Genomic DNA, 27,833 nt, shown 5'->3' with positions numbered 1-27,833 from the left:
AGATCGTATAAATCTTTTGCCTTGAATAGAACTGGAAGAAGACAGTTGTGTGTGCACACATTGATAAGCTTGTGTAGCAAGACTCATGGAGGATGTAGGTGTAAGGGAGGATGGCCTGCCACATCACCACCAAAGTCTATTCTGTTTCAAGATACCATCTTTGTTTCCTCTACCCTGAGTTCTATGTGAGGCAGGTCTAACTACTGGGGCAGTGATCTTCACTATGTTTAAAGTGGGGGGCACTTTTTGGGGGGTGGGACCTTCCGTGTGAGAGCCATTTCCCATTGCACTGACCTCTGCACAGTGCTACACTTTCCCTAGCACTGGAAGGACACCTTTAGAGAAACAGAGCCTTGTTGATCTCCAGTGCCATCTTGGAAGGTGCACTCAGAGTGCTTAGAAATATAGACCCTTGCTGAGCAAAGACGCACCTTTTAAAGTGGTGGTTCTCTTATGTTTAGCAGGAGGAGAGCAACTGTTCCTATCCAGCCCTAGCACAACATCCCTACAGCAGTTGTTGCTGGTGTCTACTTTATGTTTCTTTCTAGATTGTAAGCTCCTTGGAGACAGGGAGCCATTTTAGTTATTATTCTTTTTCTATGTATGCTGCTCTGAGAAACTTTGTTGAATATCAATATTTGTAGTAGTAGTCCTTCTGAGCACTTTCCCCATAGAGCTCTAGTGTGTGCCTTCCAAGATGGTGCTGGGATTCTCTTTCCCTTAAAGGAGTCCCACTGGCACTGGACAAAGCAGTGTGTAGTGGGGATGGTTGCCTCTGCACGGTGCCTGAAGGGCTGTGTGGAGTATTGAGCTTTGTGCAAAGCTTTGCATAGACCTAATAAACTGAGTCAGGGAGCAACACTTGGGGTTAGTGGGAGCTGCCACTGGCTCCTGGGCCTTGCAATGAAGAATGCTACGGTATCAGTGCAACACTTGATTAGGATCTGCACTTTTGCTGTTGAAGCACATTGAAGGGGCTTCCCATTCCTAGTACTACCTTGGCACACAGTGGTGTTCAAAGAATACAAGATCTTGTGTAATAGGTAGGAAAGGCAGGTCTAAGCATTAGGCAAGGATTGCAGAAGATGGAGGCAGATGAGGGATATTGAGTGCAGCAGGTCCAGAGGCTAAGGCAGTGGTTCCCAACCAGGGTTCCTCCAGATGTTGCTGAACTACAACGCTCAGCGTCCCCAGCTACAATTTATTGTGGCTGGGGATGCTGGGAGTTGTAGTTCAGCAACATCTGGAGGAACCCTGGTTGGGAAGCACTGGGCTGCGGTGTGGGATAGAATTGGGTAGCACTAGATGACAAGATGATGTATGTAGCAGCTCCCTGGGAGATGTGGGGTGGAAGAGAAGACTCCAGAGAAGGGTAACTCTCTGATTTGGCTGTGGGAATGATCATGTTAGTCTGTCAATGTTTTCATACTCACCAACATCTCACAGCTGAAAACAGAGACAGCCTCAGATGTTCCAAGGAGATGGAGACTAGTGAGTCAGTAGGCAGAGCCAACAATAGGAGTCTGAATTCCACAACATTTCAGAAACATATGGAGGCGAGTCTCACAATCTGTGAGACTCGCTGAAATGAGGTCTGCGGGGAGAGCTGGCTTAGCCCACTCTCCCCGCAGACGATTGCCCACAGAGCCCTGGGCGGCTGGATCAGCCACCCACACAACTGCCAGCTCCATCACAGGGCTGTGGGGATCGGGGGCCGTGCAGCCACTGGAAGGCCCAGGATGCCCCACGTGAGTGCGCTAAAGGAAGCACTAAAGAAATTTGCTCTGTAAAAACAGTGAGCTTGTTAAAGAAAACATAAATACCAGGGTTTGGAATATATAGACTGCTGTCTTGAAATTCTGCAGGACTTACCGTTCGCCATATGTGTTGGGCATGGAGCATAAGTTTAAAACCCAGAGAGTTAATACTATGAAAATGGTGAATGCATTGGAATATGATTGATTCATACAACTTCTCTCATAAAAGTAGACTTTGTTATGTCAGGTTCATGCACAACTTAAAAGAAGACTTACCTTAATAGGTTGCCTGCAAAAGTCAGCCCTTAAATTGCAAACAAAGAGCTTTTGCTAGCAAGAATATTACATCATCAAAGCCTTGCGTGGACACTCAGAAATAAGCTGTACTTCTGTATGGCAGTGAAGCAGCAAATTGAATTCTCATAATATGTTTTGAAAATGAGTCTTGTTAGGTTAGATGAGGTGGAAAAGGTACTGAGTTCACTGATTTGTTCCAATACATTCAGTACACTTTAGTTGGCTGTTTGCCACGGCTAATCTTTTTAATGGCAGTCTAGCTTGTAAACCCATTTGGTGGAGAGCTATGCATCTCAGTTTTATAATAACACACCAAGTAGGGTGGTAAATAAGTTTCTCTTCAAGCATGAAAGCATCTTCTGTTTCAATCCCACAAATCTTATTTTAAAACCTTCGTATTGAAAGCCTCAATAATGCCTTTTTGAATTCAGCAATAAGCAGAATCGATTTCAGCACTCTTTTTCCTATGTATATATTTGTTTTGTTTTCCAAAATGCACTCCTCCATGTTCTTACCTTTCACACAAATTTGTCTCTAAATGCTTGATGATAAATACCAAAATAGTATTCTCTCAACCAAAGGCCAAAAATTCTGCATGCTTCAGATATGTGAATTAACTGAGTTGGAGTTGGCCAAAACTTTGTCATTAGTAAGCTTTTGCTCCTTTACCTATGAACATATAATGAAGCTGCTTTATACTGAGTCAGATTTGCTGGTCCCTCTAGTACAGTATTGTCTAACTGACTGATAGAAGCTCTCCAGGTTTCAGGCAGGGCCTTTTTCCCAGACAGGGATTGAACCTGGAACCTTCTGCATTAACCAACCATGTAGTATCACAAGAGAATGAAAAGACATGTAGAAAACACAAAATACCTCCTCTCACGATTAGTAAGAAGAGCTCCGGGGCGGTCTGCGGGGAGAGTGGGTTACACTCTCCCACACTGCAGACTATCTCCTCTTCCCTGGGCGGGCGGTTCACCCATTGTGCATTGCCCCCCCCCAGAACTCCAATAATGCACTGCACAAATGTGCAGTGCATTATGGGAATTCCGCCTCCCCTCCCCAAGTGTGCCAACAGCTGCAGCTGACTAATGAGCAAATAAATGAGGTTAAGAGAGTGCTCGCTCCCTTAACCTCATTTAATAGGGTGGCTAAATAGGCGGATTTGCCGCTGTATAACCGCCGGGATTGGCTATACATTCATGCAAAATCGGCTGGGCTCCCTTAGCCCAGTTTTGCTCGTTTTGCATCGACTCTGCCTCACAGTTGAAGCCAAACCGCCCTCTTACAAAACATATTGCAGATGCACTTCATGACATCTGGAGATGCTGGCTGACATACTGTGCAAGAGTACGTCAGCCTGGTAATGTTGTGTTTGTGCAGTTTGCTAAGTTATGCAAGTTGCCTTACACATAACTAAGCCTAATTGGCTTACTCTTGTATAATGCATTTTGTGCAAATGTAGTCTTACTAGGCTAGCATACTCTTGCAAAGTACATCAGTCACTTGCTTCTTCATACAATCACAAAGTGATTTAGAGCTGTTCTAGGAAAATCAGGGCCAAACTACATAGATGGCTCCATTTCTGTTTGAAAATTGCAGAGAAATTGCAATTAAAACCAGAGATGGTAGGTGAGCATTTAACCCTGTCCCAATCTGCAGTTTCCCTGCTTCAAATCACCCCCCAAGTATCTTTCCCTGTGCAGGATTTCAAATGAGTATTTGAAACTGCAGCGGGTGGGGGAAAGTCATTGGGGATGGTTGAAGCAGGGAAACAGTAGATAGGAAAAGAACTGCCTCCTCCATCCCCATGTGCTTCTTATCTGTTCTCAGTTGCCTCCCCAACGCTATTTTTCAAGCAGAAAAGGGATTACCGGATTCCATAACTCTGTTTGTGTGTCATGTGTAATTTGACCCTCAGCAAAAATGTGTAGTGGTTGCTTTAGGACTATCAATTTGTCATGTGCATTTATCAAGAAACAACTTCAGTCACACATTCCAACAGTTCTTTATTCACCATTATCATAAATACTGTGTAAATTACAGTCCAGTGAAACTGAAGCCTTGTCTATGGTTTCATTGGCTAGGACTTCCCTGTGATAGCCTGATTTGTTTTCTGAACTTACAATGGTGGCTACTGAATCATATGTGCATAATTAAAATCAAGAGTGGGCAGACTTCATGCTGGTGGGATCTAATTTGATTTTTACTAAAACCCTGAGGTCCACCAGTGGGAGCCAGGTGCGAAATAGGGTTGGTGTGGGGAAAGAGAGGAAACATGCCCTAAACATAAATACATTCAGAAACTGGAATATATATGGTTGCTGGTGCAGCAGGAAAGTAACTTGCCTAAGGAGCAGGAGGCTGTTGGTTCAAATCCCCACTGGTGTGTTTCCCAGAATATGGGAAACTCCTATATTGGGCAGCAGCAATATAGGAAGGTGCTGAAAGGCATCATCTCATACTGCATGGGAGAAGGCAATAGTAAACCACTCCTGTATTCTACCAAGAAAACCACAGGGCTCTGTGGTTGCCAGAATTCAACACCGACTCAACAGCACAACCTTTCCTTTCCTTTATGTATGGGGAGGAAACCTGTATTAGCTGGAGACCTGGTATATATATGTCCTTTATAGGGGCTGGGAACTGAATGAATGAATGAATGAATCAAATCTCTATAAGAAATCCACATAGATGTGTCCTTGGTTTTAAAAAGGCAGCAAATGTGTCTGGTGTGTGTACTGCTACAGTGTTCTAAGTATACACCTAAAAAATGTAAAATGTGCATGCAATTAATACTGGTGTCATACAAGTGTGTTCATCTGAGAGTCATGTTTAGCTGTTGAGTGTACACTAGATGGCAACCCAGGTTGTGTAAGATATGAAATAATGGCTCTAACATAAAATAAAGCAATCAGGTTATTGGATGAACTAGTTGTTTAAAATGTGTTATGAGCTCTCAAACCCAAATACATGGGTGTCCAACTCAATCCGGGTGGTGGGCCGGATTTGATTCCAGTGCACCTCTGGGGGGCCGCACATAGCCTTGCACTGCCTTCTCGCACCTGATAGGTTCCTCATCCATTATGATTCTTTCAGGACACAGTAAGATAAAGATTTTAAAAACTCTGAGAATCAGGAAGATGTCTTTATAAATGTGAAGCACTTTGCATTTGGTCTTGCCCTAATAAGGTATTTGCATTGGGTCTAAAATGTCCTGATCTCTAGCAACTGCTGAAGTCTGCACATCCAGGGTGGGCCCAATCCTTAGTGCATGCACCACTGCTGAGGAGGACCACTGCCATTTGCCCTCTCTTTTGTGACAGCAGGAATTAGGCCCTTGAAAGTGTTGAGCCCCCTCTGGTGACTCCCTCTTCGGTGCTGCCCCATCACCTGCAGCATCAGGCCCTTCTCCCCATCCACCACACAAAAGGTAGAGGGCTGGCGGCAGCTACCTCCTGGCTTCTGTAAATAACTCATCTACTCAGAGAGTTCATTCACACAATCAAAAACTGAGGCACTTCACACGATCAAAGTGAAGCGCCTCAAGGTGGTGTGCAGGGAGAGCAGGCTTAGCCCGCACATGAGCAAAGTGCTCGCCCTGCCAGATTGGCCACCCACATGACTACCGGCTCCGTCATGGAGCCAGTTGCGGAGATTGGGGGCCGCCCAGAAGTACCAGGATGCCCCATGCAAGTACGTGGGGCATTCTGGGGAGACTACCAAGGCCAGGAGGCTTGTAGGAGCCTCCTGGTCACGAGTCTCCTTGTGAACATGAAGTCACGCTGCAGCATCTCACGACCAGGAAAACCAGATTAACGGAGCGCTGGCTTCATTAACCTGATTTAAGGGGAGGGGGAGTTATGCAGGCTAGCCACCGTAGAACCCGGTGGTTCTGATGCTCCTGAGAAACCGGGCTGGGCTCCCTTAGCTCGGTTTCTAGTGATCATCAGAATAGCTTCACTGTGTTCTACTCAGGTTTGGGAGCTGTGTGTGCTTCTAGGTAGCTTTTTCTCCTACCTTGCTTCCACACAATCACTTCTACCCAGGTTTTCCTCTTACCTTACTTCCACACAACTGGAAATTGGGAGCACACACAGCTCCCAAACCCAGGTAGAACACAGTTTTTTGATTGTGTGAATGACCTCAGAGAATGAGTGAATAGCAATGGTAACTAAGAGCAGCTACAGATGGCCTTTGCTGTCTCTTTCTCTGTGATGGTGGCAGCAGCTCCTTCCTCTTGCACTGTTGCCACTTCTGCAGCAAAGCAATCAATAGGTGGTGGCAAGTGGCAGCAACCACTCCTTTTGCTCTCTGACTGTGGAACAAAGAAGATCTGTCACCACCACAGACAGCAGCAGCACCTGCTAGGGAGGGGACATTGGAGGTCATGCTGCTGGGGGGCCCCCAAAACCTGATGACAATCATGGTTGGGATTTTGAGTTGCAGAATGTGGCAGAGGCTCCTTTGCTTTGCCTCTTTCCTCCTTTGGTTCTTGACCTCTCATCTCCCACCTTCCCTCCCCCACCACCTGGTATGTCTCTCTTTCTGTGGAAAGGTGAGGTGAGCAGCACTGCAAGGGAAGGATTATGCACGGTCAGCTGCCCCCACTCCTAGCTGCAACCTGCCTTATACATAAGACAGCCCCTTCCTCCTCAGCAAATGCATAGTTCTTGGTGAGGTTTCACTTTCACAAGCATGGTATAATTTAACATTTACATAATACGCAGCTCAGTAAACAAGAGACTTGGCAATAATTCAGGATCTCATCTCTAGGGGTGCTGAATATTACCTCCTATTGAAATTAGAAGACAGCCATTTATCACAGCACTGTGATACGGCAGCTAAAAAAGCCAATGTAATCATGGGCTGTATTAATAGAGGCATAGTGTTCAGATCATGCAAACTAATATGTTCGATTGTCTTGTGTGCTGATCAGACATCACTTAGAATACTGTGTCTAGTTCCGGGTACCACATTTAAGAAGGATATTGATAAACTGAAAACAGGTTCAGAGGTTCAACAAAGACAGACAAAAAAAAAAACAGGTTCAACAAAGACAGTGAGAGATTTAGAAACCAACTCTTATGAGAAACAATTGAAGGAGTGGGATATGTTTAGCCTAGAGAAGAAAAGACTAAAGAGAGAGATTATAGTTTTCTTCAAATATCTGAAGGGCAGCCACATTGAAGATGGTGTGGTTCTTTGTTGCTACAGAGAGCAGGACTAGAACTAATTGACTAGAACAAGGAAGCAGATTTTGGCTAGATGTTTGGAGGAATTCCCGCACTGTAAGAGCTGCTTGACAGTGAAATAGACAACCCCCTGAAGTGGTGGACTCTCCTTTTGTTGGAGGTTTTCAAACAGGGATAGATGGCCATCTGCCAGGATGTGCAACAGATTTCTGCACTGAGCAGGAAGTTGAACTAGAAGGCCTCCAAAGTCCCTTCCAGGCCTATGAGATCCTCACATCTGCAAGACAAAGCTTTAAATATAGTAATAAAGGTAAAGTGTTCAGTTAAGTCAGTGTCGGCTCCTGGTGACCACAGAGCCCTGTGCTTGTATTTGGTAGAATATAGAAGGGGGTTTACCATTTCCATCTCCCACACAGTATGAGATGATGCCTCTCAGCACCTTCCTATATTGCTGCTGCCTGATATAGGTGTTTCCCATAGTCTGGGAAACATACCAGTGGGGATTCGAACTGGCAGCCTCTGGCTTGCTAGTCAACTCATTTCCCCACTGATGAAACCTTTTGTATTTTTCAAAAATATTTTTTAAAAATCAGAATTGAAAATAGATAAGTCTGCTTTGCAAAAACATTATTATTTAGTATTATTGAGTAGCATCAGACTAAATCATAACTTAGTCCTATTGAAATTAATGGGACTCCATTGATTTTAATGGTACTTTGTCATGATTAACTAGTCTGGATGTTGCCCATTAATTATAATATTTTATATACCACTTTTCAGCATAAGTTCATAAAATGGTTTGTGTACCAAAAGGAATTAGAAGTTTATTCACTGTCCCAAACGAGCGCACAATCTAAAAAGGAACACAAGGGAAGACACCAGCAATAGCCACTGAAAGGACGGCAGCTGGCTAAACAGGGACTGTTGCTACCCCCCTGCTAAATATGACAGAAACTCCACTTTAAAGGATGCTACTTTGCCCAGTTAGCAGGAGTGAAGTAACTTGTAAATAGTTTGATTGCTAAGAGATGTTGTGTTCCTTTTCCCCCCATTTTCCTTTCCAGCTATCCATATAGTGAAGATTGTAGCCAGGGAATGCAGTACATGAACACTAGATGTCCAGCTTGGTGTGACAGGATCCTGATGTCACATTCTGCCAAAGAGCTAATTCTAAAGGTAAGAATTACCTTTACACTGCCGGGGAAATCTTGAAAACTAAACGATCAGATAGCACATGGCTTTAAGGAGACCTGGACAGTCCAAGATCAGTTAAGACAGTTTTCCTAAGAGCAACTTTCTAGTCTTCATAGTTTGAGAGAGTGACCAGGGTCTCCTGAAGCTGAGAAACTAAAGGGTATAAATTGAAATGTTTCTGGTAATCATAAGAATATTTGTAGGTAAGGAGGTTTCACTGCCACAAATACAATACAATACAAGCTATATAAAATATACATTCAGTAGACAATATATTTTATTCAGGGCATTATCCTGAAATGTGTAGAGTTATACCACCTGTTGAAATTACCAACACACACATTGCCACTTTCTGTGTTCCAAATGTCCTTTGGCATGTGCTAACCTGCTTCATGCTACCCCACCACATCTTCTGAAATTGGAATAAATTATTTAAAGTACATTTATTTATACAGATGTTTATACAGATTTATACAAATATTCATACAAATGCCTATGTGTGTGGTTGGGAGTTTGTTTTCAGTTTTGGGGGTTTCTGGAATTTTTATTAGCAAGATCTAAACCAGTTGTCAAAATAGCCTATTTTGAGTTAGACAAGCTATAAAAAATAAGCCAAAAAACCTCAGCTGTTCTTTATAGTCACACAAACCACATACTTTCTATATCCCTGTAATTCTCAGTTATCCTTAAGAAAATTCAGTTATTAACAAATACTGAAATAATAACCATAGGGAATAGATAATCCAAGCTCTCTAGTAAGAACATTTTACTCATGCAATGAAAGGGGCTGCCCTAATGCCCTCTGAAAATATGACCCTGATGGCTGGGTGACTCTCAGGGATATATGGGATGATGGGAACCAGAGGTAGCAGAGGAAAGGGGGTTAGCAAAAATAGCTCCCCCCATTGCACAAATGGAATATTCTTACTCAAAAGTGGTGTTAGTCTGGGTGCTGCCCATACTTTGTGCTTACACGGTATAGCTTCATTCAGGAACATTAATGGTTGCTTGCAAAAAGCATTTGCATTTAGATAATTGCTTGCTAAACATGCACTTCTTACTTGAGAATTATTTGCCAGAGATCCAACGGTAAATTTCCATGTTTGATTCAGGAATTCTTTGTCCAATTACATGCACAGAATTTTGAGAGCTTTAAAAAAGTATCTCTCACTTACTTAGAACTGTCTTGACTGATCTTGGACTGTCCAGGTCTCCTTATCTCTGGATTAATTGGTTCTGTGTGCTTCATGGAACTCAACTTCAGTACAATCCTATGTGCAAAGCATTCCCCCATAATATCCAAACATTTTGCATGTCCCTCAGGCTGTTCAAATAAATGAGGTTGTTCTGCATTTTAATTAATGAACTTAGAGTTAATTTCCTTTTTTCCAGTGTTCCATTCATGAGCCTGATTTGACAGAGCCATGGGCAAAGCACAGATGCCTTCCCATTATTCTTTTCTGGGTTTTTCCTCCCTCCCTCCTGTAGGCACATGTAGGCAGATCCTGGGGCCTAGCCAAGCTATATGCAACAGCTAGTTGAGAAGCAATTATGCTTACCTGATCTGGCCATTGCCAGATGGGCTGCTTTCCAAAGACATAGAGAGTGCTGGTCACTCCTTCTTCCCACAACAGTCTCACCCCTACACTTTGGCACTGTCACTTACATAAACTTTGCTGCTACCTGCCTTTCTTCTGCCTCCAGTTTTGTCATTTACTGTTATTTAAATTACAGACATGTTGCCACAGCAGCAACAAAGCTGGAGCTTAGAGTTTTATCAGAGCTTTAGAAGTAGTGTACATCTCTCACTGTAGAGAACCCAATTCTCCACAAAGCAACCAGTACGGGTGGGACTAGTGGGCAGAGAAATGCTCACTCTTCTCGCCCCGTCCCGGCTGCCTCTCTCTTTCACCTCTCCCCACTGTGGCATTAAACCCAGGTGTGCAGGCTTGACATTCGCTGGATTAGGAGCTCGGCAAATGACCAGCCCACATGCCTGGGTGGGGTTAATACCATAGTGCGGCCAGGAGAGAGAAAGAAGCAGCCAGGATGGGGCAAGAAGAGTGGGTACAATCCACAACTAGGACATGGTGAATTCCATCTGGTCACATTTTGGATTATTCTCAAACCAGCCTAATACACCAAAATAGCACTGATCATGTCAGCTCAGGTTAATTTCACCATGTAAGCTGTGGTTGTGTGAATTGCCCCTGATGTTCCCATTTGGATGGAAGAACAGAACAAGTAAGTGATCCTGGTTTGCAGCAGAAAAGTGTACATTTGCTTGCCTCCATTTACCAGAACTTCAGAGTGAGAGTTGTATAGTACCAGCAGTACAGACTCATTTGCTCTTAAGGCTGGAGGGCTCAGCTTTTATGTCAAAACATGAACTTCTCCCATCCATGGTTCTCATCAGACTGCTAACCCTAATCACATCAGTTGAGAGGCTGTGGCAACACTGGATCCAAGAGCTCATGCTGTCACCTCCAAAGTGATTCAAATCACTTTTGTATGGCAGAGGGTTTCCTGAAGTCAAATAGATACACTTTGAAACATAGCTGCAACTTCACACTTGAGAATTGCCTTAGATTCTTCAAATGAAGAAGAAAAAATTCACCCTCAAACTTACTGGAGCTTTAGCTATGTTCAACAGGAATCATTAGCCATTTCTAAGTGGCCCTTAATTACCTTTTCCTTTTCTCTTTATTATTTAATGTTTAGTAATAGAAAGAAAAAATTTCAGTTCTGTTTCATACATTAACCAGTTGTGGAATGAAAACTGTTATGGTTTGTGTGTTCCCATGTCGCTCTAGTAGTGTGTAAAAATATGACTCACATGGGTAGGGCTGATGATGACATTGCTACTTCTCCCACTAGGGCTGTGCAACTCTGGCATAAGGAGTGATGATGCAACAGTCCCACCCATATAATCTACTTCCTTCATGCATTATGAGAGTAGTCCCTTACTACTACTGGCAAAATATGAATGAGGCCTTAGTTTCTTTATAATCACATTTTCTCTCTCACCAGCTGTATTTCACATATGATAATGTATTCATTTTCTGAGTACATTATTTAATACGCTATTTTTACAATAAAACTGTAGTTTCTGAAATGTTGGGACATTCTTTCCATATTTGTAAATTGTGTTACAAATGCCATAACATTTCCCCCATAATTTCTGTACAGTGCTTAAAAAACCTGCTACTCAGGACAATCTACAAAGAATGCTGGAAAATACCAGGGTACAATAGAACAGCCATTCTGAGGATCCACTACTTGTGTAGGATCCACCAACTTGCCCTCTGACTAGCATTTCCAGTCTACAGGTGAAACTCGGAAAATTAGAATATCGTGCAAAAGTCCATTAATTTCAGTAATGCAAATTAAAAGGTGAAACTGATATATGAGACAGACGCATTACATGCAAAGCGAGATAAGTCAAGCCTTAATTTGTTACAATTGTGATGATCATGGCATACAGCTCATGAAAACCCCAAATCCACATTCCAAGAAAATTAGAATATTACATGGAACCAAGAAGACAAGGATTGTAGAATAGAACAATATCGGACCTCTGAAAAGTATACAGTGTACTGTGCTTGATTGGCCAGCAAACCCGCCTGACCTGACCCCATAGAGAATCTATGGGGCATTGCCAGGAGAAGGATGAGAGACATGAGACCAAACAATGCAGAAGAGCTGAAGGCCGCTAATGAAGCATCCTGGTCTTCCATAACACCTCATCAGTGCCACAGGCTGATAGCATCCATGCCACGCCGCATTGAGGCAGTAATTGCTGCAAAAGGGGCCCAAACCAAGTACTGAATACCTATGCATGCTTATACTTTTCAGAGGTCCGATATTGTTCTATTCTACAATCCTTGTCTTCTTGGTTCCATGTAATATTCTAATTTTTTGGGATTGTGGATTTGGGGTTTTCATGAGCTGTATGCCATGATCATCACAATTATAACAAATTAAGGCTTGACTTATCTCGCTTTGCATGTAATGCGTCTGTCTCATATATCAGTTTCACCTTTTAATTTGCATTACTGAAATTAATTGACTTTTGCAAGATATTCTAATTTTCCGAGTTTCACCTGTACATATAGCCTACATATTAATACAATTGTGGGAGCTGTCAGAATTTTTTCGCTAGTCAAAGCATTCTATCCATGTGTGACACGAGTGGAGGGGGAAAGCACCTCACTGGGCACTGATCAGTATTTGGGGCACATAACAAACATGGATATGACCACTTTACCACATGCCTTACTGGACCAGTTGTGCAGTTATGAATGATTTTTTATCACATGAACTGGCTTTCAATGAGGACAAGAGCTAAAGTGCATTGAAGGCTTATTAAAATAAAATAGCTTTATTAACCAGTGAATAGAAAGTTGGACTTAACACTTTGGAGCCAAATCCCATCAGTTCCATGGACTCATTGTGCATCTTTGGACAAGGCATTATCTTTCAGCCTCAGTTCCACAACTGCAAAGTGGGAATAACGGTGATCTACTTTGTAATGATGAGCTAAATAAAAGACTGTAAAGGCCTTTGCAAAATGAAAACATCTGCTGAGAATAAAATAAATGTGTGGAAATATTTAGGAAAGCTCCCTGCTAATTCACCCAAGATCTTGAGGATTTCAGTAACTGTAAAAACTGCAGGTATGTAATTGATGAAAAGCCCAGGATTCCCCTGAGTGGTATGTGAGGATGAGTGTTTTAACCAGGTATATTTAAAACACTAGGACTCTCCCTGGGATAGTGATACTGCTTGTTTGATCTCATGTGTACAGATCATTTGGATCTGGCAGATCTGAAGTTTCCTTCTGTTGAGGACTAAATGTGTGTGGTGTTAAGTAAATAGAGTTAATTTCTTTTTCTGGCAGAGCGCCTGTGCCTTTAATTGCTGCACAGCAGGCAGAACTTTAAGATAATGCTTTTTATCATCACTTCATCTGGGAGAAGTTTCACCTCCTACATTTCTCCCAAGGGTGGGTCGGTGGGCAAGCTATTTAAAGCACAGGAGCCCTGCCAGAGCAAAGGCTAGCAACTTAATGAGCTGACGTACTGTACATTAGTACATCAGCCTAGCAGCATTGCATACACAAATTACATTGCATGAGAGTAAGCCCATTACATAATTGTTTTTATTGCTGCTTCTGTGTGGTTTTTACCTGTTGTATCGTTTTTATGCTTGTATTTTATAGATTTTAAATTTGGTTTGTTTTTATATTTTTAGTTTAAATACTTTTATTGTCATTTTATTGTATGTTTTTTAACTTTTGTAAACTGCCTTGCGATTGTTTTTAATGAAAGGCGGTATATAAATGCAACAATAAATAAAATAAAAATAAAAAATTATTTCCAGTGGGCTTACTCTCATGTAAGATCATTGCAACTTGTATGCTTGCAACCTTGCTAAGCTGACATACCGTTGCGCAGTATGTCAGCCACTGTCTCTTGGGCCTCAGTGCCCCATCTGCAATAGGGCCTACCTCTCAGGTTGATTTATAGGAGCAAACAAAATTGTATAGCATTCTAATGCCACTTTTTAAACTGTTATTTAAGAGTAGTAGAAGTAGTATTTCCTTGTCCCACCACCCTGCAAAAACAACAATTTTAGCCCTACAGATTTGGGCTTCTTTGTTTGTATGGAATGAGGGATTCTTGCTATGCCCAAATTAGCAGACAGCCCAGGACGCCAGGCTCTGCACACTAGGCCTTACAGATTGTACAGACATGGGGCTGTAAACAGCTTTAGCACAACCTAATTTATCATGCCATGGTCGGTTACCTCCCCAGCATGTTATTTTATGCTTGCTGAGCCCTAACACACCAAAGGTTGCCCGCTGCTCAGGAGTCACAGAACTGCCTGAGAACATGGCGTAATGAATGCTCAGCTGAGTGGAGCGTGTTTCTGTCCGTGCGCTGCTGTAATTTGTTTATCTGTCTAAAGATTATGCACTTGAAAATCCACAATTTGATGCTGCCTTTGTAAATTATCAAGTCGCTTTTGATGAATGTATCTCCACCTCCGATGGCGGTGGCATTATGAGCTTGAAATATTGGAAAGTGTTCATGCATACAATGCAGAAGGTTAGGATTTTCCGTGTGTGTGTGTGTGTGTAGATACATATAGATATATATTCCTAGGCAAGCATGCTAGAAAGCAAATTTGACCCTACGCTTCCTTACTGCATTAAAGATAATTCAGTTTTAACTTTATAGTCCCAAATGCAGCTGTATATATATAAAGTTCTTGCCCAGTCAAACTTGACTGATTACAGATGAGGAAAAGCTTGACTGTTTTTCATCTGAAATAAATGAGGATGGGAAACTATTTGCAAGTGCAGCTGCAGTTATGTGCATGTGTATATATATATGAAAGATCTGGGGAGAGAGTGTAGGTTCCAGATGTAATTATCTTGCAGTTTAACCAGCCCGAGAAATTGCAAGTCAGTCCCTCTCTCTCTTAAGTGATTGCTTTAGCAGGGTCATTATGCTAGACAAACAAAGCAGATGGTCAGCGATGGTGGTCGATGCAATAGTAAAGCCCTGTCGTCAATTTCATTACTTGTTTGAAGAGAAGAGGGGAAGATAAAGGGAATATACTACAAGTGTAGAGCAGAGGGGAAATAATTCATGGGGCTCTGAAGGAAAAAAAATACTGTTCAGTCAGTACTCACTTTAAGAGGCATTTGTGTAAAGATCCACAATTCTGCTTCAGTCAATGGCAAAACTCCCATTGATTTTAATGGTTCCTTCCTGCTGCATTTTGAAGATGCAATCCCCAGCACCTTGGATTGAAAGCCAGGTCCACTGAAATCAAAGGGAACTGCTCCTAAATATATATGTTGAGAAATTGAATATTTGAGCAGGCAAAATAATACCTTTCCATAAATGACAACACAGAGTGTATGTTTTCTGCTTTTTTCCTTCCAGTTTTACCTTCCCTTTTCCCTCAGCATTTTCATTTTTGTTCAGGCAGTACCCTAATTAAATCTAAACAGGGCTGATACGAAATCTGGCAATAGGATTAGAGCTGAAAGCATTAATCTCTATCAGTTTGGCTAATCGATTAAGGCATTTAATTGTGGGTTAAAAATATCGGTTTCAGTACCATGAAGACTGACAAGTGTTTTCAGCAAAAGCAACATTATAGTTTAAGTACATCTGTTAATTTAAGCATTACACTGAACTCTCCCAATTCAAAATGCCTTGGAAATCAGTTGTATTGGATGTACAGTACAATGCTGTATACACTTGCTCAGAAATAAACCTTATGGAATCAAATATTCATGCTTACCCAAGAGTAAGCCCTAAGATTGCATTGTTCGTGGGATTCCCTACCACATAGATGTGGTTGGGAAAGTGTGCATTCGTTGCATTGTAGTCCTGTCTGCATACTCTGTAAGTTGCACTGAATTCAATTGGACTTACTCCCCACTAAGTGTGTTTTGGACTGCAACCCAATTCTGTGCATGCTAATTCTGCACTAATCCCATTTAATTTAATGGGTTTACTGTTAGGTAAGTTTACATAGGATTCTAGCTTGCTTTCATGCTCCAGAGAAACCTGTGTTCATTAATGAGAGGCCAGAATCTCCTGCACTGAGATACTGGCGTGTTTATTGTAATCAGTTAATTAATTGGCCAATGAAAGCCAAGCAAGTGAATTGATTTGTTGCTTCAGTTAGTTGACACCCCCTTATAGAGCACATATTAATGATTTGTGCATCTGATGAAGTGGGCTGTAGTTCGTGAAAAAGTGTGTGCTACAATAAAAATGTTAGACTTTAAGGTGCCACAGGACAACCCAATTATCCTTCTGGAAGTGCTTACTCTTGTCTATGTGAGTGCTGTGAACTGTGGGCACAATTCAGACAAAGTCAAACAACTGAGCATATAATTTTAAATTGTAAATTTTATCAAAGGATTCATAACATATTTATAAAGCCCCTTTTGTCATCCTTTTCAGGGCAATTGGGAATGTTTTATTTGTCATATTTGTTGGCAGATCAGAAGTCAGAGATAACTTTTACAGTGGCCAAATTCTGTGCTGCAGTTTGTATAAGATGTAACTTACTCAACAAGTAGCAGAAGGTAGAAAGGAGATTGGTTGTTATGTGTGGCATATATGTAGATAATTTAGTATTGTTATACTAGTCATAGACCCCCCACCCCCAAATTGAAATTGAATTGACAAAGTGTTCATGCATACAATGCAGAAGGTTAGGATTTTAAGTCTGGTTGATTTTAACAGCAATGAGTTATACTCAACCCCCTAATTCCAAGGGGAAAGACTTAAATGTGCTTGATTTTGGCTGGATAGTGACTTAGATTTAAAAAGGTAGTCAGGGTTTGGGTGAAGAATGTAGTGACCATCTGAGAACCGTAAAGCTTTCCACTAAAGACTTGGGAAGATAGTTGGCTGCATTTGGACTTGTTTTCAAATACCATTCAGATGCAAACAGATTTCCTATTGTCAACATTAAATACAGCAAGACTTCTTCAGCAGAGCAACAAATCAAGACTTCTTCAGCAGAGGGACACATGCCCGTTCCCAAGGGCAAATCTCACAAATCCCTGCAGATATGAAGCACTCAACCTTTTTCCTTTCTATGGCTAAAATAAAATTTTAAGTCAAATAGCACTAGTCCGACTCTGGTCCTTGTGAGAGATCTGCTTAATCATAATGACCTTTGAGGGGTGAGGAGTGGCAACACACACCATGCCTTCTCCTTGCGGAAATGCAATTTACATGCTTGTGACTGTCTCCATGCAAATCATTTTCAAAACAGATCCGTAGTGACTAGATGCTTGTTTTCTTTTCCTTCCTAGTCAGAAAACGATGAGAAGCTAGTGGTGTATGACCATATTGGACCAAATGTCTGCATGGGGGACCACAAGGTAACCTCGTTCAATCACATGTGACTGTGGCTAGCGAGGGGGTTGATGTGTGGCGGTTATCTGTCTGTGGGATCTGGAAGCACCTAGCTAGCTGCTAAGACTGACAAGAGGAGTTAGATCCCGTCTGGTTTTGGCAGGTGGGGTGGGGGAGAAGAGGTGAGACTCTTGTTGCAGAGGATGCGACAATCCTGTGCATTCTTGCTTAAGACTAAGCCCCATGGACTTACTTTTGAGTAAATATGCCTAGCTCCATACTTGAAGTCAAGGGCAGAAGAATAATGGGAAGGAAGCTGAAACCCACGTGGAGGAAGTAGAACAGCGTGAGTTCTCTGTGGAATTGATGTGTGTTTGAGACTGGAAAGGGGGAAGAGAGGGTGAATAGCGCAGGCGCCGAAGAGTTAAGTCGAGCCCTCCGGGGTTGAGAGGATCCCTGGCTCAAACCTAGTTGCAAGTGACATCTGTCGTTTCCAAACTGGGACACCCGCTGCCAAGATGGCCTTGGCTGTGCGCTTCAAGTGCCACCTGAGCCGGAAAATGAGACTGGGGGACTTACGAAAGGAGGACCCCAAGCCTTAACGTGCTGCGTCTTGGAAGTAAGCCCCGCTGATTTCATGCGGGCATCGGGCTCGCTCTCCCAGAAGTGAGCTCCTTGGAAGCGGAGGTGCGTCTCTTCCAGATGCCCGAGTCAGGGTCCCAGTCCCTACGGCACCGGAAAGTCGGACGTTTTCGTTTCAGGCGTTGTGTGAATTCAGAAACCGGCAGAGCACGAGGTTGGGATGGGGCGGGGCACTTTTGCCCCCCTGCATGTGTGGCCATTTATGGATATTTAAGCCTGCAGGCCTAAAAACGGCGCTTACTTGGAACGAAGGGGCCCTGTACATTATTATTATTTTACATTTATATCAGAGCCCAGAGCGGTGTACTACATACTTGAGTTTCTCTTTCACAACAACCCTGTGACGTAGGTTAGGCTGAGAGAGAAGTGACTGGCCCAGAGTCACCCAGCTAGCTAGTTTCATGGCTGAATGGGGATTTGAACTCGGGTCTCCCGGTCCTAGTCCAGCACTCTAATCACTACACCAAGCTCTCCCCGCCCCCCACGAGTGCAGGATCCTTTGTTTTCTCCTTCCGGCAGGGATAGAAGCGTTTTGCATTTGAACTACGATACATGCAAATAATAGGCATTTGAATTCACCGATGAATTAGGTTTTTTAAGGGGGGAAGTGTCCGTTTAGTCTCTCATACGAAGCAAACTTGACACTTCCACGCAGTGGGGCTCTTACCCGAAGTCTAGGGCTTCCACACCCACTGGGGGCCCCCAGATCCTCTTTCAACTGTCCTGGGTGACATGGCCGCTGCTGGCCTGTGCTGTGCCGGTGGCTGAATATGGTTATGACCTCTTCCGGTGCTTTTGAAACAGAGGGGTGGAGTGGGGAAATAAAAATGTGGGATGGGATAAGTTAAGTTGTGTGCTGTTTCTGCTACTGCATATTTGCATAAATATACCCCACATGTTAAAAAAATACTGCGTTTATCAGGGATGTGTGTATGTAGGGGGATGATGCTTAACTTGGGGGGGGGCTCCAAAGGCCTTTACGGCCAAACTCCAAAATTACCAAAGTGTGCCTCTGCTTCCAAGCCCCCTCTCCCCTTGTAGCCGAGGGTTGAGGGTGCAACAAGGAGCCCACTGACCTGGAAGGAGATTCCACTGGGATCACATGGCACTTACTTCTGAGTAAACATCGGTGCGTTTACTCAGCAGAAAACCCGCTGCATTCTGTGCTGCTTGCTCCTAGGCAAGTGCACATAGAATTGCAGCCTGAAGCAAGTTTCCTCGGAAGTAAGTCCGGCAGAGTTCGGCTGAAGAGATCCTCTAGTGGGCCCCCGGAAGCAAATCGCACAGAGTGGTCTGGGCTTGCTCCTCATTGAGTGTACTTTGAGCATAGCAACATTTGGGCTTCCGACCTTATGGGCAAGGCCCATTGACTACAGGGGGGCTTGCTTCCGAGTAGGAGCGGACTGCACAAGGAAGCAGGGAAGCCAAGGCTCCTCTGAGAGTCCTCCCGCTCTTGCTTCCCCTCGAGAAGGGGGAATCTGGTGGGCATCGCTGTCGAGTCCCTCCAGAATTCCTCTCGCCCTGTGGGGCTTTTGCCGCCGCCTGGCTGCTGCTGGGTCCGATGTCTGACGGGGCCAGTCTTGGCTCCACCTTCTAACCTCCTCCTTTCTCTCCCCCTCCCTCTCCCCTGACTGCAGCCCGTGTTCCTGTCCTTTCGAATAGCCGCTGGGGCAGGTAAACCTATTGCCAATGTGCACAAGTGTTGTGTCGTGCAGTGATGTGGTGGTAAATATCACATTAGATTTTTCTTATCTCCTCCCCGCCCCTCCCTCTCCCCTCTTGTGTTCACGTTTTTTCAACTCCCATCCTCTCTTTCTCACCCCACCCTCCCCTCCAATTTCCGTGGGGATTTTTAAAGTTTCTTTTGGGGGGAGAAAAAACCCACAAAAACAACAGATGCCAATCAATTCTGCAACAGGAAAAAGATGCCTCCGAAACGAGAAGATCTTTCGGGAAAGCTCTTTGTAGCGAGGAGGAGAAGGAGGAAGGCTCCGAGGTCCATCCTATCATCGCCTAAACCACGACAGTTCCATTCATCCTTCAAGTTCTGCGTGCTGCGTTGTTACTTTGTTATAATAATAATTCTTATTATTTTAGGCTGTTGATCATACACTATCTTCTTCGGCATCTGGACTCTAGTCCCGAAAAGAAACGAAAAACCTCTCATACCTCACCGTCTTGTATATTCCTGTGACATCAAATGTGGAATTTTATTTTTATATGAAGATGTGTGTTCTATGCCACAGTCTGGTTGCCAAAAAACAAACTTTCTAGTAGTCGCGATGTTCTGTGTTTTTAAACTTCACTGTGTTTTTTTTAAAGTTTGTCAATGTGAAATTATATATATATAATATTCAACATTAAGACAATTTTCCTCGCCTACTTTAGCCTAAAGGCAGGTTGGGATTTTGTACATTGCCTTGTATAGAAGTCCTGGTGTATTCTTGTTATTTGTTGACCAAGATCTATCGTTCCTGTGATTTGGGGCGTGGGGAGGGAACTGGGGACAGTTAGTTTTAGAGTCGAAGTTTGGGGGGGGATTGCCATTTTTGCCACTTCTTCTTTTTCTCATGTTATTTACTATCCTGCCATGTTCCATGGTTTTTGAATCACACAGCAGCAGCTGCTTTCTATACAAACATGTATATATTTATATATTTGTATGTGAGTGTGTATAGAGATATATATACACAGATATAGAAATAATTTATAATTATATAAACTGTTCGTCTTTCCTGCTTTAAGAAAAAAAAATAGCCTTTTCCAAAATAGCCCCTCCTGTAAATTCAATTGTGTCAGTGGGAGTTGACTTCCAGAGTAATCCGGTTAGGAGCCCTGTGGGGAAAGGCTGTGGGTCACTAATGCCCCAATCCTGAAACACACCTTCTTTGAATTAAAAGTCATTCAAACCGGTGAGACGGGACCTGCAGCCAGATCCTAACCAGGTTTACTCGGAAGTAAGTCCGATTACTTTTACCTGGAGCCAACGGTTTATTCGGATTTACTTGCTGTAGTCTGAAGTACTCACTGACGAGTAAATCCGATTGAACGCAAAGGCACTTGCTTCCAAGTAAACATGTTTAGGATCGGACTGGGTGCGTGCTTAGGAGAGTCGCCTCGATATCTTTTTTTTAAAACGTGGAGGCAAATGCCGTTGAGCTCTCGGAGACTCGCTTCCGATGCGTCCTATTTAGGATCCAGAGATCCGGAATGCCTGACCAGTTAACGGGTTTCTTTCCTAATGTATATAGATCCAGAGCTCTTCGCCGTCCGCCGGCTGTAGTCACTAGTTAGGTAGCAAATTCTGGTACCAAGTATTCTAGCTGAAAACAATCAGACCACGGGAAGAGAAGCAGAAAAGCCCCACGTCAGGTAGCAATTTTTGACTGTAGCAAGGGGAGGGGATAGAGGGGTCTGTAAATCTTAACGCTGATTGGGAGTTTCTCCCCCTCCCCCCACCCCGGAAAAAAAAAATCCCACCTCTCTCTTTTTCTCCCACAGCTAAGTACAGCATTAAAAGGTGATTAGCGAATCTGTTGATGAAACGCAAACGGGAGGCTTATTGATTTAATTTAGAACACTACCGAGTTCAGGGACCGGGCGATGGCGGGAGACGGAGGCTGCATTTGGGTATAAATCACTCGGGGGAGGAGGTGAAAGAAGGGAGAGAGGTTTGAGAAAATCGGCTGCTGCGTGTGTATCGCAGATCACCACCACCCCCAGCCACTGCAGGTTTAGAGAGACACATTGCAGGACGAGCGACGTGGGGATTGGGAGAAAGTTTGTATTTTGTGTATTCACTTGGAAACGAGCGTTCTGGTTCTCAAGCAATAAAACTCTTCATGGTGACAACAACGGTGCTCTCTTTCTGGATGTGTCTCCTTGCAAACTTGTGTCCCGTTAGACCTGGAAAGCTATTTGTCCTAATACCAGCTGTGTGGGAAGTTGACGGTATGAGGGAGCGATTTTCTACACCTGTTCAACCAGTCTCTCGCTATGATGATCACTTCACGGGTTCTAGGCTTTGGCAACTTCTGGCTTTAAATAATAGAAAACATACTCGGGCTAAGCCCTAGGGAGACTTGGATCAAATGAAGGGGTGGGGCGAGCCTTATGCCAATTTGGATGCCAAGGGGTAAGCTTGCGGTTTCCAAAGATGATCGTCTCTCATCGCATGCACCTACTGGGCGAGCCAAATAAAAGACATTACAGTGAAATAAATAGAACTGATGTCAACTTTGCTTACTTCCAAGTAGCCTTGCTAGTCCACCTGTTGTGTTTAGGAGCGGGTAGGCTTGTTAAAGTCAATTACTGCGGGTGGTTATAGCTGGATCCCAGGCACATTAGCTCGGAATTCAGGTGCGGGCTCAATGGAATTTACTCACAGGTAAATGTACATAAGAGTACACCCCAACTCACCCTATAGGGGGAGGAACAATATTGCGACTCTAAACACTTATTGGGAAAGATGACATCCCATAGAAACAAGGCGATTTCAATGCTATGTTTTAAGAACTGGTGTATAAATCATAGTATTCCTGCTTCACCTGTTAGTTGCATTCGAATACCTGGAGGAGGGGGCGATGTCTACGATTGCAATTCTATGCACACTTCCTTTAGATTAAGGCCTACTGAAAGCAAATGGATTTATTTACATAGGGGCTGGCTAAAAATGCTGTCGAGAAGCTGGAAGCCCTAGAAGGTCCGCTAGAGAGGTTGTGCTTTCTTCCCCGCCCCCTCTTTAAGTGTTTACGTAATAAATTCTTTTTATTCTGATTAAAGTGTTTAAACGCGAGAGTTCAGCCGATGATTACATTAGGGATCTTGAGCCTGGGGCATCGTTCTGTGGACAGACAGCTCATACAAAACTGCCTGCCAGGCACTAGGCTGGAGAGTTTCGGTGAAATACTGACCCTGAGAAGGCAGCTGCAGGCACGCAATTCAACCACCCTGTTGCATAGCAGAGTGCCGCGTCTTCCCTCCTCCCATCAAACACTTGCCAAAGGGAAGCAAAACAACTCCCAACTGGTAGTCTCCAATCAGAGTGCTTGGAAATGTGTTTCTTTGTTGGACATAGGCGGCTGCTTTAGTCAAGAGTTAGGCCATTGGTCCGGCTATACTGCCAGTAATTTGAAGCCAATGGGATGGTTGCCTATCTCTTCAGTGGGACCCGGATTATTGCAGGATGATTATGAGCTCTGTCTGTTGCTGTTCGTTTAAAACAAAACGAGAGGGGATATATTAAAAAAAAAAAAAAGCAGGACTACACAATTTATGACTTACAAAGCGAAATGGCGCCCACCTGTCACAAATGATGGCTGGGTGGATAAAACCTCGTTGCGCTGCCTGAAAAGTTGGGCGAGTTGGAAGAGACGCTAACAAGACTAAATACGTTGGTGCTGGTGGCCTTCCTCCACCCCCTTTGACAGGCGACAAGTTGGGCAGCAGGGCTTATCTCAAGCCAGGTCACCCTGTAGTCTAACAACCCAGCTGTTGTTGGACTACAGCTCCCATCATCTCCAGCTGTAGTTTACTAAGGCTGCGGGGTGAAGAGAATTGTAGTCCAGCAACAGCCGGAGGGCCTCGGGTTGGCCAACCCTGTTCAAAGGGTCCAGTTCTTTCTGAACAGAGTTGCGATCCATTCAAAGGCACTGCGACCTCCAACTCCGTCAGATCTAGGGTTGCCAGAGGGAGGCCCTGAAGATATTTTAGTGTTGTGTAGAAGGGAGAGTCTGGTCGCTGCCATGGGGCAAAGCTGCGCCTCACGACATTTTCCCAGAAGAGCGCCCAGGAGGACCCAATCCTAGGCTTCAGGAACCACGACATATGTATGTATTTCATTGATCTGCTGCTGCCATCAAACTGTTTAGGAGCAAATATTGAAGGTGGGGAGGCGTGAACTGTGGGGGAGCCAGACCAATCCCCTCCCTCCCCCACCCCTTATACAGAAGTGCCGTAGACTAGGCGCAGGAAGGGACCGAGCCTGCCGCAATGAGCTTCCTCGCCTCCCTACTACCTGCCCAAGGCTCTAGGTATGCATCTGCTGGAGATCAGAAGTTGCCAGAACCTAAGGGGTATACTCGTGGGTCAAATGGGCCGTAACCCAAAGTTTGGCTTTAAAAAAACCAAACCTGCCAACGTTTCAAGAAGGTTTGCAAAAGAATATTTGAAGGTCATCCCATCTCCCGCGTCTGAGTCCAGGGTGATTCTCCGCTCCGCCCCTGGCTCCTCTGCTATACACGTTCAAAGCATCTTGCAGGAAGGAGAAATAGGAGCCTGAGGCGCTTTCATCTTTTCCACCCCTTTCCCTTTCAAGTGCTGTTGGTAACTACGAATGCAGCTGAGAGAGAGAGAGAGAGCTAAGCTTTTATCCCATTAGAAGAGCTGCGACCAGTCAGTCAGCTCTTCAAGTCCCGAGACCACCTACTCCTCTTTTCGGCTGCTTAGGTAGGTACTGTTTTCCCGAGCCAAGAAAAAGAAAGCAGGTCAGGCTCAGACCCACGTGACGGGCCTAGTTCATCACTTGAAGACACATGTGTTAATGGAACATTGAAATAACACCACTGGTAGGTTTTTCAGTTTCCCTCATCCACAGTTCTTTATAAAGCTAGCTTTAGTATCCAGCGGCTAAAAATCACATGTAGGGGAATCAAGTATTCTATATACACATATGAATCAACTGTTGCTTAAATGAAACCCCATCGGAATCAGTCCACGTCAGTTATTACAGGATCGTGGGAAAACCTGTCCTCTTTTGCTAGCGAAGAAGTTATTAAGTTCAAACTCCTGAAAAGTTTTCTCCCGGGTTTTATTTTTATAAAATAAAAGATTTTGTTTTTTAAATTTTGATTAAGCACGTGGGATGTAACAGGCGCATTCCTCTTGTCAGCCAAAGGTCATTGTTAAACCTCGACGGCTTTGCAGAAGGATCAAGCCCCATTTGCAGGTGGTGATGATGACTGACACCGTTTCCCCCAGACTGCTGGCCCTTTGGGGAACGCGGCCAAACTGCTGCATTCCATATCAATTCCCACCCAAAGAGATTTCCTGCATAATCAGCTACTCGACTGAAAACAAACGGACGGCTTCAGAGGAGGGGCAGGAGGACAAGGGGCTTCCCCCCGCCACGCTCCCCCCCCCCATCTGTTTAAAAAATATAATGTGCGGGGCACAACTCGCCCACCCATAAGTGTGCTTTTGCCCCTTCTGTGCCCCCCCCTCCGCCATTCCCCCCACCACCACCACCTTGTGCCGTCACTGGTGTCCTTTGTAGCGTCATAAAGTACAAGGCTGTAATCTTACACTCCCTGATTTGGCCGTGAGTTCTGTTCAATTTAGTGCGACCTGCCACCAAATCAAGCTTGCCCGGGTCGCACAGGCGGTGCGGATTCCCTTCGATGGCAGCTAAAGAGTCCGATTCTACACTGTTTATTTGAAAGTCGGTTTTACTTGACAACCTAGTGAGGATGCAATTAAGTGTGCACATAATAGGATTGCGACCCAGATCCCCCAGTCGCTTAACAACCAATAAATAGGACCCCAGTGCTCGCAGAATCGCCATTAATTGGAGCTTGCCTCGCGGAATTCCGCGGAACGAATTCCATCCTGCTGCTGGAAACAAATTCGACTGTAATCCATGGACCTCTAAATTACCTTTCTGCGGACTGCACCACAGTCTTACAGTCCGCGTAGTTGGTGAGTGGGGGCTACTGCTCCATGCCGCTTGATCAGTCGCTCCCCGTCTGGGTGCAAATCGTCTTTTGGGGGGGACCTCAAATCCCCTTCCACTTCTCTGGGGCTTGCACAGGCCACTGAGTCCTGTGAAGCTCAGAAGCCTTCGCACACCACCGGCTTTCTCACATCGCTTCCTTGCAGCTTCGGCTGCACAGCATTTCAAGCGCCTGAACAAGCTTCATGAAGAATTGTTTTTAGCAAATCTAGCTCGGAGTCCGTCTTTCCCTCTCCCCAGCACAATTGGAACAGGCCACTCCATAAACAGGAAGAAATAGTGTGTGTTTGTAGGGGGGGGGGCAATCTCCTGAAAAATAATTACTCCAGACACCTGTAGGCTTCCAGGCAGGGGCAGAGCTAGGAGGGAGGGGGCCTGCTCACCCCTCCCCGCCCTGGCCCCCTGGAGTGAAGGAGAAAATGAAGAATATAGGGAGGGGTGGAGCTGGGGGCCCGGGTTCTTCGAGCCCCTACACTCAATTATAGCTACACTCCTGCTTCCAGGAACCTGTGTTGGTTGATAGCCACTATAGGTTGGCTCAAGGCGATAGATTGGGCCCCGCAGCGCTAAAACGGAAGAAGCCATTATAGAGTGGTCCCTGCGCTGGGACTTCAGTTCAGCCAACAGACGATATGCTCCTCCTCCACCCAACCCCAAAAAGGTTGCCAACTCCCCCCCCCCCCGCCCCACAGTTGTATCATTATCAGCTGCACCAGCAGCAACTGCAGGCATAGCTTTTTCCGGCATGGAAATGAAGTGATGAGGAAACTGCAAAGTGATGAGGAAACTGCAAAGTGATGAGGAAACTGCACTGTTGAATAACGCCTCCTGCCCATTATTGAGCTGGAGACACGTTTTCCATCGTCGGCAACAGCTCCCTTTTGAGAGTCCAGGAAGAACCTCAGCCTCACAAGGAAGCTTCCAAGGGCTCTTTCTCACCCACGCGGCTGCCCTCTTCTAGGCCAGGGACAGGGTCTCCCAGCCATGACCCGGGAGCATGGCTTGGCTGGGGTTGATGCGAGTTGTAGTCCAACCACATGCGGGGAGGGAACTCTCGGTCTAGACAGTGACACTCAAAGACTTTAGGAAGTCTGTGGGGACAGTTTCGTCCTCAGGTCCTACCTAGAAATCGTAGACCGCTTTTCAGATTTCGCTTTTCAGAAGCTAAAGTCCCAGAGCCGTTCCCTCTCCCCTTTTCGGTTCTGGGAAGCCCTCTTAATCCCCCCACCCCGAGAGTGTGGGAAACCCTCTCACCGGCCCAGAAGGCCTACCACGCATACGGACGGACAGGCCTTCCCAACAGTTTATCACAGTAATGGAGTCGAGTCGGAAGACAGAGGCAGAAGGGCTTTAGAAGCAGCAAACTCGACTTCTGGGACACAGTGCAGGACGTCGTTGGTCGGCAGATTAGGCCACGCGTTTGCTTCCTGCCGCCAGAGTTTTGCGCGGCCTGAGAGAGTTCCCTATTCTCTGAAAGGATTAGTCCTCTCCTAAGGAAGGTCATTTAGAAAGTGTGGAGGAAGGAACAGGGGAATTGCAAAGTGTTGTGGCAACCTTCAGTACAAGTATAACGAAAGTTATTACTAGGTCTCCAGGTTATTTTACACATTTTGTAGCCGAGACAGTGCTTGCTGCAGGTATCTTTAGGCCTTGAGAGCTCATTACCAACTTTCTATCATTTTCCTGCTAAGTCAACAAGGGGATTACTTCAGTGTAAGTGACTTCTGGTTTTGCTCCCAACATTGAAGTATTCGTGTTTGGTGTCTGTAACGAGAACAAGGCAAGAGAGCAAAACATTTTGTAGATTATACGGGATTTAATTGGAGTTTAGGCATACCAGACCGAAATCTATATTTACTGTTAGACTTGAGCAACTGAACTGGGTGGGGTGGCGGGGTATAAAAATATAGCAAGTGGAGAGGGCTTTTTTCTCCTAATTAGACCTAAACTATTTTTTAGCTAGGTCTGTAAGGGTAACATTTATTTATTGTTAATTTTTATACTGCCTTTAATTAAAACAATCTCATGGTGGTGTACAAAACATTTTTTTTTAAAAAAAAATCTATATTGGTGGATTATAAAACTTCCACCAATATCATACAGTTATCATAACTGAGTTATG

The 27,833-nt window shown here is 44.4% G+C and overlaps 1 protein-coding gene across 12 annotated transcripts in view; it reads left to right on the top strand.

The window, feature by feature from the left end:
* INPP5A (inositol polyphosphate-5-phosphatase A) overlaps nt 1-21,837 on the top strand; it is a 402,494-nt gene extending 380,657 nt beyond the window's left edge. For 7 of the 12 annotated variants that reach the window (XM_053307912.1, XM_053307906.1, XM_053307907.1 and 4 more), the window contains 4 exons: nt 8,314-8,425; nt 17,298-17,366; nt 19,620-19,656; nt 19,841-21,837. In XM_053307912.1, the coding sequence (XP_053163887.1) occupies nt 8,314-8,425; nt 17,298-17,366; nt 19,620-19,656; nt 19,841-19,950 (328 nt within the window). In that variant the 3' untranslated portion in view covers nt 19,951-21,837. Of the gene's footprint in view, nt 1-8,313; nt 8,426-17,297; nt 17,367-19,619; nt 19,708-19,840 lie in introns of all 12 variants that reach the window. The other 5 variants (XM_053307914.1, XM_053307908.1, XM_053307913.1 and 2 more) reach the window with 4 other exon arrangements.
* The last annotated feature ends 5,996 nt before the right edge of the window (nt 21,838-27,833 follow it).

Source organism: Hemicordylus capensis, chromosome 3, assembly GCF_027244095.1.
Source record: "Hemicordylus capensis ecotype Gifberg chromosome 3, rHemCap1.1.pri, whole genome shotgun sequence".
Lineage (NCBI taxonomy): Eukaryota > Metazoa > Chordata > Lepidosauria > Squamata > Cordylidae > Hemicordylus > Hemicordylus capensis.
The sequence above is the reverse complement of the archived record's forward strand: the minus strand, read 5'-3'. Positions and strand labels throughout refer to the sequence as shown.